Source organism: Lithobates pipiens, unplaced genomic scaffold (genome assembly GCF_037356315.1).
Source record: "Lithobates pipiens isolate NorthernLeopardFrog02 unplaced genomic scaffold, aLitPip1_a1.2 Scaffold_13, whole genome shotgun sequence".
Taxonomy (NCBI): domain Eukaryota; kingdom Metazoa; phylum Chordata; class Amphibia; order Anura; family Ranidae; genus Lithobates; species Lithobates pipiens.
Window position 1 is genome coordinate 31,746,406 of NW_027507718.1, and position 14,505 is coordinate 31,760,910.

Sequence of the window (14,505 nt, forward strand, 5' to 3'; positions counted from 1 at the left end):
TGGGTTTCCAGTTACAGGGGACATTTACACGGATAATTATGGCACTGATCATTAGTGCAGCATATCAGTGGCCATCGGTGCAGCATATCAGTGCCGTCCTATCAGAGCCTTTCAGTGCCCATCAGTGAGGAGGAAACATTTCTTAAAGAGGAGGTCCACCTAAAAAAAAAAAAAAAAAAAAAAAAATCAAAAGCCAGCAGCTACAAATACAGCAGCTGCTGACTTAATAAATGGACACTTACCTGTCCCAGGGTCCAGCGACATCGGCAGCCAAAGTGATGAATCGCTTGGCTCTCGGTAGCTACCGCCGCCATCCTCGGTGAGGGAATCAGGAAGCGTTGCAGCTCCACTTCCCGGTTCCCTACTGCGCAAGCGCATCCTAACTGGTGCCCGCTATCTCCTGGGACCTGTGTGTTTCCCGGAGACAGCGGGGGGGGGGGCTTGAAGGAGCGTGACTCCCGCGGGAGTCTATTCCCGGAAGCGGGCACCCCTCTCCCCCCTGAAAGGTGCCAAATGTGACACCGGAGGGGGAGGAGGGGTCTGAAAAGCGGAGGTTCCATTTTTATGTGAACCTCTGCTTTAAATTTGCAAATTTGTATAACAGAAATAAAGAAAAAAACTTTAATTTTTTTTTCCCCCAAAATGTTTGGTCTTTTTTCATTCGTTTAGCAAGAAAAAAAAAAAAAAAAAAAAAACTCAGCAGTGACTAAATACCACCAAAAGAAAGCTCTACCTGTCTAAAAAAAAAAAAAAAAAAAAAAAAAAAACAGGATAAAAATTTCATATGGGTACAGCAGTGATACACTTATCTAATTGTCATTTAAAGTGCGACAGTGCTGAAAGCTGAAAATTGGCCTGGGCCGGAAGGAGGTAAAAGTGCCTTGTATTAAAGTGGTTAAACAGTACACTGATTAATGTGTCAGGTTTATATTTGCTGTCTGTGTGCCCCATCTGGGAGATTGCTCCTCACTTCATGTCCCAAAGATACATTAGGATTTAATAGGAAACCCCGCTAAAGAAAAGACAGACCCTTCATAAACAAATGACACCACTACAGGTTGCCCCATTTTAATAAAAGGTTCCTCAATAAACTTTTAAAGGCACAGTATAGTTTTGGGTACAATATCGTACAACAGGACAAAAAGGTCACTACAATCAATTTCACACATGTATATTTTTACTCATGTATGAAAAGCACAGTCAACAAAAAAATTAAATTAATGGGAATCTTACCACCCAAGGTCGTTTCCTCTCCAGCATCTTGATTTTATCAAGGTGACGCTTCCTTTCATAATATCTCTCAACATCCTGCTTGTAGCGTTCATTCCCTTGCTTCAGTTTTTCTAAAACCTCTTCATGACCTTTACATTTATTCTGAAAATTTTCAAAATTTGCACAAGTCACTAGGAGCTACTGAAATCACCACAATTTCTACTTTGTTTTCCCTATCTAAAAATAGCTTTCCAAAAAAAAAAAAAAAAAAAAAAAAAAAAACAAACAGACAGGACTCGTTCACACTAGATGGAATTTCAGGCATCTTACTTGGAAAATGCCGAAAAAAAATAAAAAAATAAACACAAAACAAAAACACCCATAAAGTTTTTTTTTTTTTTTTTCTTAAATAAAACTTGTTTAGGTCTCTACTAAGCTGCTCTGAGTTGGAATTACATTAAGTCCTTCCATAGATGTTCATTTCTATGTACAAGTCTTTTTCAACATGACTGACTGCAGAACTGGATCTAAGCTTTACAGAGTAACTCTACTTTTGAGAAAAAAAACATTCCCCTCTGGATGAGCAATGTACACTGCAAAGATAACAAACATTGTCGCAGATTCCTGTTTTATCATTCCAAAGAAATTTGTCTGTGTTCATGTGCAAAATGGAAGAGAATGGAAATGATTTTATAATCATCAGTCAGCTGCTGCACTTGCAGGGTTCTAATGAGGAAAGTGGCAAGATCTGCATCGCTTTGGACATGCTTTCCCTTTTGGAGTATGTCACCCAAAATGACATTTTTGTTGCAGAGGAAGCCCAAAATCTGACTTGTATCCTAATGCAGACTTTAGGGAGCCAATCATATAAAAGAGGAAATTACATTTCGGGGGGGGGGGTTCTGTAAACATGCTGTGTACAGAACGCCTCCAGGTTGCCATTTTGCATTATATTTTGCATGAAAATTACAAAGCTGCAGATTGAAAAAGGAAAGGTCATTTTAAAACCATTCATTTACAATAGGACTTGTGTAGCAATTGTATATGCTATATATTTTTTATTATTTGATATTTTTACCACAAAAGTGGAGCAAACATTTAAACTTTAATCCTACCTTTACAATGACTTTAAAGTGGCACTTTTGGGGCATATACAATTGACAGACTGTATGATGCAATCTGTCACTAGCATTACATAACAGTTTTTCTTTTTCCCTCCTGTAATTGATTACCTGTGGATCCTGCGAGCATATATATTCCTATCATCCTGTGGGGTAGGATAGTTTTAAAAAGACATTCAGTTTTAGGATTCACTCCCAATTCTTTAATTGCATTACAGCAATTACAACCCCCAACCCCTACCAACAGTTTTTCGATGCAGCAAAGTTTAATATAACTAAAAGGGGCTCACAGGCTCTCCTCAAGAAAGCCCAACTATGCCCACCCTTTTCGCCTAGCTGCTCAATACAAGCCATACTAAAGCTTCTATGAATGGGACATAATCTTTGAAAAGAGGACAGACGGATGAGTGATTGTTCTTGATTTTTCTGTTATTAATTTTAGCAACACTTAGGCTTTACTTAATGAATTACCATGCAGTTCTATTTTAAAGTGAAGATTTCTGCATGTAGTTTTAGGGGGAATTTAAGTGACAAAGTAAGCCCAACTCAAGCACTTTTTAACCACTTCAGTACCAGCAATACTCAAGTAGTATATATAAGCTTTTTATTACCTAGTCATGTTTCAGTTTTTAGTGCTCTGATAATTTGGCTGACAATTACATGTTTAAATCATTTGAAAAAGGTTACTTTGCAAGTACTCTTACCAGTGTTATACTGTTTGTTTCAACCCCCTGAGATGTTAAAGGCTTGCAAAAAAAAAAAAAAAAAAAAATGTTAATTGTTTTGTAATTTGCTTAACCAGTTGCCGACCCCGGACCATAGCTGAATGACAGCTACAGCGTGGTCGGATAAATCTGGGAGGGCGTACTATGACATCCTCCCAGAATCACTATCTCGGGTGGCCCCTTGTGCGTGCACCTGGGAATGTCCATGACAGTCGGGTCTCCCAGACCCGGCTGGTCATGGATCGGGGTAAACAAAACTTTCGGTCTTTTTTCATTTATAGCGCAACAAATAAAAAACCCAGTGGTGATTAAATACCACCAAAAGAAAGCTCTATTTGAGTGAAAAAAATACAAATATTTCATATGGGTACAGTGGTGCATGAGTAACTGTCATTCGAATTGTGAGAGCACTGAAAGCTGAAACGGTCTGGTTAGGATTGGGGTTTAGGTGCCCAGTGGTTAATGGCCTTTAATTGAAGGCTAACAAGCTAAGCCTTTAAATTTGGTATCATACATATCATTTTTATCCACACACATTTGATCATATTCAAAGAGTACCTCAAGTTCTTTTTCCTTTTCTCTGCAGTTTTTTAGTTCACAGTGAAATCGGTGCATTTCTGGAGGACCAATGGACTTCTCTGTTGCTTCCAAGAGCTCAGTCTTAGATAGTTTGGCAAATTCACCAACTTTATCCTAAATATAAAAAAATATTCTTTTTTAAATATATATATATATATATATATATATATATATATATATATATATATATATGCGCAACATTGATAAAAATCACCATTATGAAATCACATAGCACAGCCACTTATTTATTAAAGACATAAACCAGTGTATTGTTTATAGCCAAGGAAGCTGCCATCTTAGCCTCTCTTTGATCTGCAGTTGCCATGGTGCTGCACAGGTGACCAATTATGACACTTGAGACAGAAGCGTAACTAGAATCTTCAAGGCCCCCGTGCAAGAAACCATGAAGGGCCCTTTATTGCAGTCCCATAGTGGGACCCTTTCACATGTTCTGCAGTCTTCCCTTCCTGCTGCCTTGGGGCCACCCCATGGTGGGAGAAGGCAAGGGCCCACTGGTGCCAGTAGTTTTTATTTTTGTCATTTTATTTGGGGGCAGCAGGACCTAGGTCAGTCATAGTAGTTGTATGGCTCAGGAACAGGAAGGTATGGCCGGCTCAGTGATGTTACCAATCTCTAATCCCTTCTCCAATGACAGGTTCCCTTTACCCCTCCCACTGGCCAGTGAAAGGTTCTTGGACAGGAGGGCAGATGAGGCTCAGTGACAGGGGGGCATGGTTATCAGTCTCTAATCCCCTCCCCCATGACAGGTCCTCATTAACCCTCCCAGTGATTGGTGAATGCCTCAGGGACAGAAGAGCAAAGTAGGCTCAGGGACATGAGCGGAGACTTACAGAGAGGCAGATGACAGGCAGGAAGGAGGGGGTGAGGGGGAGAGCAGGGCAGCATATGACAGAGGGGCGCAATCTGACCACGGTGGTTATGGCTCAGCAGCCATGATTTTCATGGTCAGTATATAGAGGGCATACAGGAAGTGGCAGGTTTAGGGAAGTTTTTAACAGTTTAGAGAGGGGCAGATTACACAGCACAAGCACTGTGCTGTTTAATCTGCTTTAAGGGACCAGAATATGATTATTATTTTTTGGGGGGTTAACAAACACTTTAACCACTCCTCCACCAGCCTACAGAAGATGATGCCTGGATGGGACCCTCGTCGATCCAGGTAGACGTCACATGACGTCCTCCCGGGTAGCACCTTTTGCACTGCGGCACGATCTGTAACCACCAGACACAGCTAATGCTTGATCATTGTATGAGGCTGCTGCCGGTACCATGCAACCAATCACAGCAGGTCCCTTGACAGTTGTAAACAATGGATGGCTTCCCTTCAAGCCATCCATTGTGTACAATTGCGTTGCTAGCTGTGATTAATCACAGTGATCACATGGTACAGACTGGGCCATCACAGCCCATGTGATCAGCTGTTTTTTTTTTTTGTTGGTACTGTCACTAGTCAGTGTCCCTGATCATTGCCACAGCAGTTATATGATGATGCTGTACTGCACCAGTGACAGTATGGGGAAAAAAAAAAAAAGTAATACAATATATATTTTAGCTCTTCACTTTCCAAAAAAATTCCAACTTCAACAAACTCGCCATGCCTCTTACAAAATACCTTGAACTGTCTACATTACAAAAATCAGTAATTTGGGGGATATCTGTGCTGTCCTGACATTTTTGGGCCTCAAGAAATGAGATGGATCATGATCAGACACCAGGATTGATAAATTTTCAGATATATACCATAGTTTGGACTCTGACTTTCCTACAGACTAAATATATACCAATTTGGGTTATTTTCACCAAAGAAATGTAGCATAATACATTTTTGCTGAAAGTTATGAAGAACAATTATTTGCAAAATGTTATAAACAGAAACGAAGAAAAACACATTTATTTTTTTCGGTCTTTTTTTATTTATTTAGCAAAAAAAAAACAGTGGTGATTAAATACCACCAAAAGAAAGCCCTAGTATGAACAAAATGATTAAAATTTAGTTTGGTTACTGTGTTGCATGACTGCGCAATTGTCAAATTGTGACAGCTCTGAAAATTGGCCTGGGCTGGAAGGGGGTAGAAGTGCCTGGTATTGAAGTGGTTAAAAAAAAAAAAAAAAAAAAAAAAAAAAAAAAAAAAAGTATACATGCAGTATATCAATTTGGAATCATTTTTCTCAAGGATCAAGCCACAATTACTGATGTTGCCAATTTTTGCTCAAATATGATGCAAGTTTGCCATTCTAGAATAGACGCAACTGATTTTTTTTTTTTTTCGCACAAAAGCACCTCCTCATCTTTTACATACCTGTGGCAGAAACTGACAAAGATTTCCTACTTGGATGTTCATTGCAGCCACTTGTTCTTCAACCGATTTTAGGGAGGCACTCCTTCCATTAATGTACCATGTTGACTGGTTATTTGATACTTGAATTTCACGTGTTATAATCAGATTCCCAGATGCTTTGTACCTAGAGTAGCAAGTAAATTTCTTTTAACAGTGAAAACTTAGCCTTATTAATAGGCTTCATAAATAAAAATGCATTTACAAGCACTTGAAATTTAAAGGGAACCCTGAAGTACACGTACTTATAACACCATAGGCTCAATTCAACAATAGTATAAAAGTCCTTTTCTTTGGTACCCAAGGCAAAAATGAGTATTTAACTCTTACGGTGCAGGGGGCTCTCAACTGGAGGGGTATTTTATTTTTCTTGGAGTTCAGCTTTATCTGTGGAAAGCCTTATCCTGTAGTTACTGTAAATGGATATACTGCCCCCCTCTAGGTAGTCCATCGGGCTAAATATAGTTGATGGCTTTACTGTAGCCAGTGGAGCAGGGATCCATTGTTTGTGTCTGGACAGGGCTTTCCAAGTTGGGTGTTCCAATTTCTCCTAACTGCTTCTGGGGAAAGCATCTGGAATATAGGGCAGAGAGAGTCAAATATCCAGTTATGAATATTAAATCATGCCTTAGCCAATCCCTGGAAGGGGGCATCAAGACTGTGGCTGGGGGGGGTTTGGAAGCCAGAGCAGAGAGTTCTTTCTCTACTAGGAGGGTCACAGTTTTTCTAGGGCTGCTGCCCCTGGGAGGCAGCTAGTGTGAGACAAGAGTTTGGGCCTCAGTTGGTGCTGGACAGAGGGCCTAAAGAGGATTGCTGGATAATTTCTTGCAGGGGAACAATCTTTTTGTCTCCCTCACTGAAGAGTGTCATGTGAAAGCTGGGACATTGGGAGTAAGACTTGTGCCTGTAGCTATAAGGATTTGGGCAGGCAAAAATGCCAATCAAACCCTCAATGGCATCCAATGGGTGGAGACGGGCCTAGCTTTATTGTGAAACGTGTGTGTGTGAGAGATATATATATATATATATATACAACACACACACACACACACACATTCCACAATAAAGCTAGGCCCGTCTCCACCCATTGGATGCCATTGAGGGTTTGATTGGCAGCCATATTAAGGCAATCCATCCATGGAGATCCACTCCATTTGCTTCTGAGGGTAACTATAGTTTCTTATTCGCTTGATGACTTGTTTGTTTTCCGGGTTCAAATAATTTTGCTGGGTTATATGAGATCAGACCTAGCCGTCAAATGCAGATTGTCTGCCAAATTGTGTACAATTAGTTAGGGCATCTACGAGAGGGAACTAATCACAGATATAATTTGGTATAAATACAGTGGATATAAAAAGTCTACAAACCCCTGATTAAATGGCAGGTTTCTGTGATGTAAAAAAATGAGACAGATAAATAATTTCAGAACTTTTTCCACCTTGAATGTGACCTATAAACTGTACCAGAAACTGAAATCTTTTAGGTGGAGGGAAGTAAAAAAATAAATAAATAAATAAAAAACGAAGATAATATGGTTGCAAATTATTCTTGCATTCTTGTTTTGCACAGTATGCAAATGGCATTTGCCGGTATTTATGCGCATTCACGTGCATGAGGTGTAAATTACTGACCAAAAATGCAGATTATTTTTACTGAACAATGCACGCTTGTGTGCATAGGCACATTACAATTAATGGGCTGTATTTTAGCTCAGTTAAAAAAAAAAAAAAAAAAAAGCTGCAGTGTACAAGAGGCCTAATGGTGTTTCTAAGTGACTTCTTATAAAATAAATCTATATTTTTTTAGTTTTGCAGTCTGTACTTTCACCCAATTCTATTGCGTTTAAAGAATATCTCCATAAAGGCAAAAGAACCTCAGGAATAATTAACCGATCAGCTTATATTATTCTTAATAATTAGTTTTTATTGGAAGCATGGTCATACATTGATCAAATAAAATGATCAATATAGCAGACTCAGTTATTAATTCAAACATCACAACAGCTCCCTCTCCCTTCCTGGCCTCAGGAGTGGCAGCAGGTCTTGTGACACTTAGCCACCTAGAGCACCTGAGAGTTGTGAACATGCACTGCTGACTTTTGTCCTTGGTCATGGCATGACAAGTGATCTGCTTGACATTGCCTGTATACTTCAAGTGCCAAATGATGACACCCCTGCCAAGGGCCGGTGTTCTATCAAATAGTGACCGCCCTGTAAAAGTACCCGCGCATGCGCAGTATGGATATGGTATCTCCCGTCAAAAGATACCTCCTACGATGTGCACATGCGCGCTGGTGACGCCATGCCAGCTGATCGGGAAATCAGCTGGAATGCCCTTCCATACTGCGCATGTGCGGGCACTTTCCATAGGCGGTCACTATTCGATAGAACACCGGCCCTACCATGTGTCCCAGTGGGTCCATGGGACCCTGGCAGCAAATTGAGAGGGGCAGCAAAGCAGAGCCTGGCGCCATCTACACCATCCACATGAGTGCAGACTCAATGAGAGTGTCACGGGCTGCCTTTCCCAGAGCTGTCCCGCACCCGATGCTTCAGTGACAGCCAAAGCCCAGAGATCAGTGCGAGAGCGAGTCTCCTCCCTTGCTCTGCCCATACGATAGAGCCTGGAGGAACTTTCTCACACGAGCTCCTGATAAACAGGCATGGCGCCAGGTGAGTGCACTGAAGGGTGAAGTATATTAATCCTGCCCTAGCGCGCGCGCGCGCGCGCGCGCGTGCGCGTGTATATACACACACACACACAGTATCTCACAAAAGTGAGTACACCCATCACATTTTTGTAAATATTTTATTATATCTTTTCATGTGACAACACTGAAGAAATGACACTTTGCTACAATGTAAAGTAGTGAGTGTACAGCTTGTATAACAGTGTAAATTTGCTGTCCTCTCAAAACAACTCACACATTAATTGTCTAAACCACTGGCAACAAAAGTGAGTACACCCCTAATTGAAAATGTCCAATTTGGCTCAATTGGCCATTTTCCCTCTGCGGTGTCATGTGACTCATTCGTGTTACAAGGTCTCAGGTGTGAATGGGGAGCAGGTGTGTTAAATTTGGTGTTATCACTCTCACTCACTCACTCATACGGGTCACTGGGAGTTCAACATGGCACCTCATGGCAAAGAACTCTCTGAGGATCTGAAAAAAAAAGAATTGTTGCTCTACATAAAAGATGGCTTAGGCCAGTGATGGCGAACCTTGGCACCCCAGATGTTTTGGAACTACATTTCCCATAATGCTCCTGCACACTGTAGTGTAGTTGAACATCATGGGAAATGTATTTCCTTGCGCTCCTCCACCTTCCCTTTGAGGATGCCCCACAGATGCTCAATAGGATTTAGGTCTGGAGACATGCTTGGCCAGTCCATCACCTTTTTGCTTCTTTAGCAAGGCAGTGGTCATTTTGGAGGTGTGTTTGGGGTTGTTATCCATGTTGGACTACTGCCCTGCAGCCCAGTCTCCAAAAGGAAGGGGATCATGCTCTGCTTCAAGCTGGCCACACAGCCACAGGATAGAATGAGCGAAATCCATAGACTACTCATGCACGCTAAGAAGCATGAATAGAGAAGTCACCTGGCAGGCTAATATATTCAGCAGCCACTGCTCCATAGATTGCCGAACATCTGAACAGTGCTTGCATCCAAATGGATACAAGTGCTGTTCAGCCAAAAATCTTCAGACTCCTTCAGCAAAAGTGTACTTAAAAATCAGGGATCAGCAGAAATGTAAGTAGTGTATGTGCAGCTTTGGACATGAAAAGAAAAGCCTGGGTTGAAACAAAAAGTGCCTAAGGCAGAAACAGTACCAAGGTGTTGCACATGGTTTTGCATGAAGATAAACATTTGCATCTGTGGAACTCATTGTACCATAAGCCAAGGTAGAACACAGGAGCTCGTCAAAATTAGGTCCTACCTGCTCCTGATACTATTGCCCAGCCACTGTAATTTATCTATTAAATTTATTCACAAGTTCCCTTCAAAGGCGTCAAGTAAGTTTCAACTGTATGTGTTCCCTGCATTAACACACATCAAAATGTATTTATTAAAAATCTTACAATTCGAGCTCCACCATGCCTTTTTGACATCCACGCTTCACATAAAAGCCAACCTGAAAAATACAAAATAAAGAGCTTAGGGAGTTTTTCGTTCCTAAAATCAAATGTACGGTAATTACCATAATATCTGTATCATACCGAGCTTGGCTATCTCTGTCTCCAACACTTTGAGATTTGAAATCTTCCTGTCTATTCCAGATTAGTAAAACCATTGTCCTGCATAAATAGGTCAAGGTCAGTGCCTAAGTAGTGTTACAGACACTTGGACTGGATCCACATAATAGACTCACGGCATTTTCAGAAGAAATAAGCAATAGTAGCAGACATATACCTAACCAAAGGATTTGTTTAGGGAGAGTAACAGGACCCCCCTGTGGCATGTATCTAGAGGTGTTGCACATACCGGCCTCATGGACTTACACCTTTCTGACTTCTGCACAATTTTATTTGCTGGTAAGGTTGCCCATCAATGTCATGGAACAATAAGAATGCATGGTGTGGGGTTTGGCGGCTACCTCTCACACCACCAGAACGTTCCTTGGCCAAAAAGGCACATCAGATAAAAACAATGCAGAAGGACCTTAACTACACACAGGCGTATATAATCATACACCTGTGTGAGGACAATGTTTTTTGCAAACTTGCCATGAATACGACTGCCTGCATGCAGAGTTGCACAGAACATCTTTGCATCCTGTGCAGGCAGTCATATTCATTTGAAGTTTGCACTGACACACACCCACACGGATCTGAAATTGGGAGCAGCACGGCATCCCAAATGACATAAAAGGGAGGGTCTGCCCATGAATGCACAGAACACTTGTGTTCCCATGCAAAAATAAGCCCTCACATGAGTGTACGCTTAAATATGACCATGTAAACAAGGCCTTTAAGTGATTGTAATCCTCAGTCAGGAAATCTGAGCAAAGCACATACAGTATCTCACAAAAGTGAGTACACCCTTAACATTTATGTAAATATTTTATTCTATCTTTTCATGTGACAACACTGAAGAAATTACACTTTTCTACAGTAGTGAGTGTACAGCTTGTACAACAGTGTAAATTTTCTGTCCCCTCAAAATAACTCAACACACAGCCTGATCACTACAGACAGGGATATACAAGGTAATCATAATAATAGGTTGGACTTGATGGACTTGTGTCTTTTTTTCAACCTCACCTACTACTATGTAACTATATGTAACTATGAAAGACATCCCAATTGCGACTCAGCCACATGCACCAGGGGGCCTGGGTGGCCTCCAGTACACCTGGATAGGAGGGATGAATGCCCGTTTCTCCTCTTCTTCCTCCACAGGCATTCAGCAACTGCAGGAGGAAAATAGAGGGGATAGTTTCCTCTACATGTCTGCCGTCCCTCCTATTAAGTTTCTTTCTGCTGCCCTCAGGAATGGAGAGCGGGGAAGGTGCCACTAAATGTGTCATTTACCTGCCTTCCTTGTCTGAATGAATGGAGTCAGTGATTTGCACCTATCACTGACTATCTATTTATAACTAAGCCTAGTAAACTGTGTACTATGCTTCAGTTTGTAAATGAACAGGAAGCTCTATACAGAGCTAGTCCTGTCCATTCATTCTGTGCAGCTGAAGCTGCTGAGATAGAGATTGAGGGCTGTGTGATCAATGTCTTTTCTCTGTTTTAAAGGTGAAACATCAGAGGTCTGTTTAGACCCCTGATATTTCAGCAAGACCCCCCAACGGGGCTCCCAAAAATATTGTAAAAAAAATAAAAAAAAAATAAAAAAAAAGTAAACTACTGACACCAGAAGCAGAACTACCAGAGTCACAAAGATCACACTTGCAACTGGGCCCTGGGGGTCAGGGTGGCCTTTTATGATTTTTGCACAAGGGACCCTGAAGGTTCTAGTTACATCTTTGCCCATACACCAGTTAATATGCGTGCGGGCTGGTGTAAACGAGCCCCAGTGGTAATACAAGTACTTGTAGTTTAGCACTTATGACAGGCTCTTTTCAGACCAGATCAAGGTTGCTTAAAGTGAGTATAAAAGTATTATTTGTTTAATAAAATAAAACAAAACATTTCATACCTACCTGCTCTTTTGCAGTGGATGTGCACAGAGCAGCCCAGGTCCTCCTCTTCTTGGGTCCTGGCACCTCCCTCCTGTCAAGTGCCCCCACAGCAAGCAGCCTGTGATTGACAGTCGTGGGAGCCAATGGCGCAGCTGCTGTGCCAATCATGAGGGAGAGTCTTGGGTGGCCAAGGGACTCGTGGATGTTGTTGGAGAGAGATGGGGCTCAGGTAAGTATTAGGGGGGTGCTGGGGAGGCTGCTGCTGCACACAGAAGCTTTTTATCTTAATGCATAGAATGCATCAAGATAAAAAAAAAAAAACCTTCTGCCTTAACAACTCATTTAAGGCCAACTCAAAGGGTGGCTTCTCATATATTTTACAGACAAAAAAAAAATAAAAAATAAAAAACACACAAGACCCAACAGTGATTTGTCTCTGAGATAAGTCTTGCTCAAACCATATGTGCATGAAAAGGAAATTGGAAAAAATGCCCAGATTTGACTGCATAGGATATTTTGGGTTTTTACACACCATGTGCAGTGACCTGTGTTTTTGTAATACAGGTCTTTGCAAGGGCAGTGTTGCAGTGTGAAATAGATACAAATAGCTCCTGCATGCAGACAGAAGGGAAATCGTACACAGGTCCTCCATCAAGAATATACAAAACAATACACTACAAAAACCCATTGTTTGCATTAAAATAGGACAACGTTGTCTCTAGCACAGTATACCAACACAACTTCCCATTGCAGTTATTTCAGCCAGGAAGTGGGTTTGTCCACACCGACGCTACATAGTACAGTGAGCAATCTGGCAACCGGATAGGATAAAAGCAGGGACCAATCAGGCCACAGTGATAGCAACAAAATAATCCATGGCTTGCAAAAATAGATGCACGATCACAGACTTGTGGGGGATGCAAGGTTAAAAGCGGTTGTAAGGCTACTTTCACGCTGAGGCATTTAACAGGCGCTACAGCGCTAAAAATAGCGCCCGAGTGCTTTCACACTGGAGCAGTGCGCTTGCAGGATGTTAAAAAAAGTCCTGCAAGCCGCATCTTTGCAGCGCCGTAGGAGCGGTGTATACACCGCTCCTAAAGCGTCCCTGCCCAATCAATGGAGCAGCGGCGCCAAACCGTTTTAACCCTTTTTTTAAAATAGCGGCACTTTACTACCGCCTCAGTGTGAAAGTAGCCTTAAGGCTAGGCAATTTTATCTTATTGCTTTGCCCCCTTGCCCACCTAAATAATACCCAAGTCCTATCTCGATGCAACATATAATTTGGTGTTGAGGCCAAATAATTCAGTTATAGTCTCATCTGACCTGAACACATTGTTCCATGTGGCCTCAGAATCTTCAAGGTGCGTTTAAGGTGGTCAAATGAGGTTAAAATTGAATTATTTGGCCTCAACACCAAATAATATGTTTGGTGGAAATCCAATACAGCTCACCATCCAAATAACCCGTTCCTACAGTAAAGTATGGAGGTGGGTATATCCTGTTATGGGGGTGTTTCTCTGAAGCAGTGACTGGAGCGCTTTTAAGTATAGAAGAAAAACGGATGGTGAAAAATACCATCAAAGTCTTCCGGAAAATCTGCTGCCCTCTGCCAGAAAGTCGTCAATGGGAAGGAAGTTTACCTTCCAACATGACAATGACCCAAACCACACAGCAAAAATGACCGCACAGTGGTTGAAGGAGAAAAAGGTGAATGTTTTTGTATAGCCTAGTCAGAGCCCAGACTTAAACCCCATTGAAAATCTGTACAATGACTTGAAGACTGCAGTCAACAAATGGTCACCATCAAATTTAACTGAACTTGAGCAGTTCCTCAAAGAAGAGTGGGAAAATATTGCAAAGTCTAGAAGTGAAAAATTAGTAGAGACATATCCCAACAGACTAAAGGTTGTAATTAAAGCAAAAGGTGGTCCAACAAAATACTGCTATCAGGGGGTGATCCTTTTTCCAATTCTTGATTTTTTTTTTTCTGTTACTGTTATATCTTTCACTTGGATGTCATAAGTTGCATTAGTAAATACAGCTGGATAAAACAAAACAAGTGAGTAGGAGGAGTTTTTGCCCTGGAAACACTGGAATTCCACATTACCACTATAAAATATTTTCATGATAGCAGCCCTATACCAGAGTGGAACAGGCCAGGTGGAAGGGTCTTCATACAATATATTTTTTATAAAATCTACATGTAAATCAAATTAATGTTACCTTATCAGCTCTGCCAATAAAGGAGGTCTTTCCAGCCAATCCCAGACAAATAGCACAAACGATGCTAGACTTTCCTGTTCCATTTGCACCAACAATCATATTTAAGTGAGGGCCAGGAAACACCTCACACAAGTCATATGTGCTGCAAAAAAAAA

At 41.3% G+C, this 14,505-nt stretch overlaps 1 protein-coding gene across 1 annotated transcript in view; it reads right to left on the reverse strand.

Moving 5' to 3' along the window:
* Positions 1-14,505, reverse strand: part of SMC5 (structural maintenance of chromosomes 5) — a 133,656-nt gene that overhangs the window by 111,961 nt on the left and 7,190 nt on the right. The window contains exons 2-6 of the mRNA XM_077474956.1: positions 14,351-14,492; positions 10,074-10,126; positions 5,959-6,121; positions 3,617-3,751; positions 1,234-1,374 (exon numbers count right to left, since the gene is read on the reverse strand). Of these exons, the coding sequence (XP_077331082.1) occupies positions 1,234-1,374; positions 3,617-3,751; positions 5,959-6,121; positions 10,074-10,126; positions 14,351-14,492 (634 nt within the window). The remainder of the gene's footprint in view (positions 1-1,233; positions 1,375-3,616; positions 3,752-5,958; positions 6,122-10,073; positions 10,127-14,350; positions 14,493-14,505) is intronic.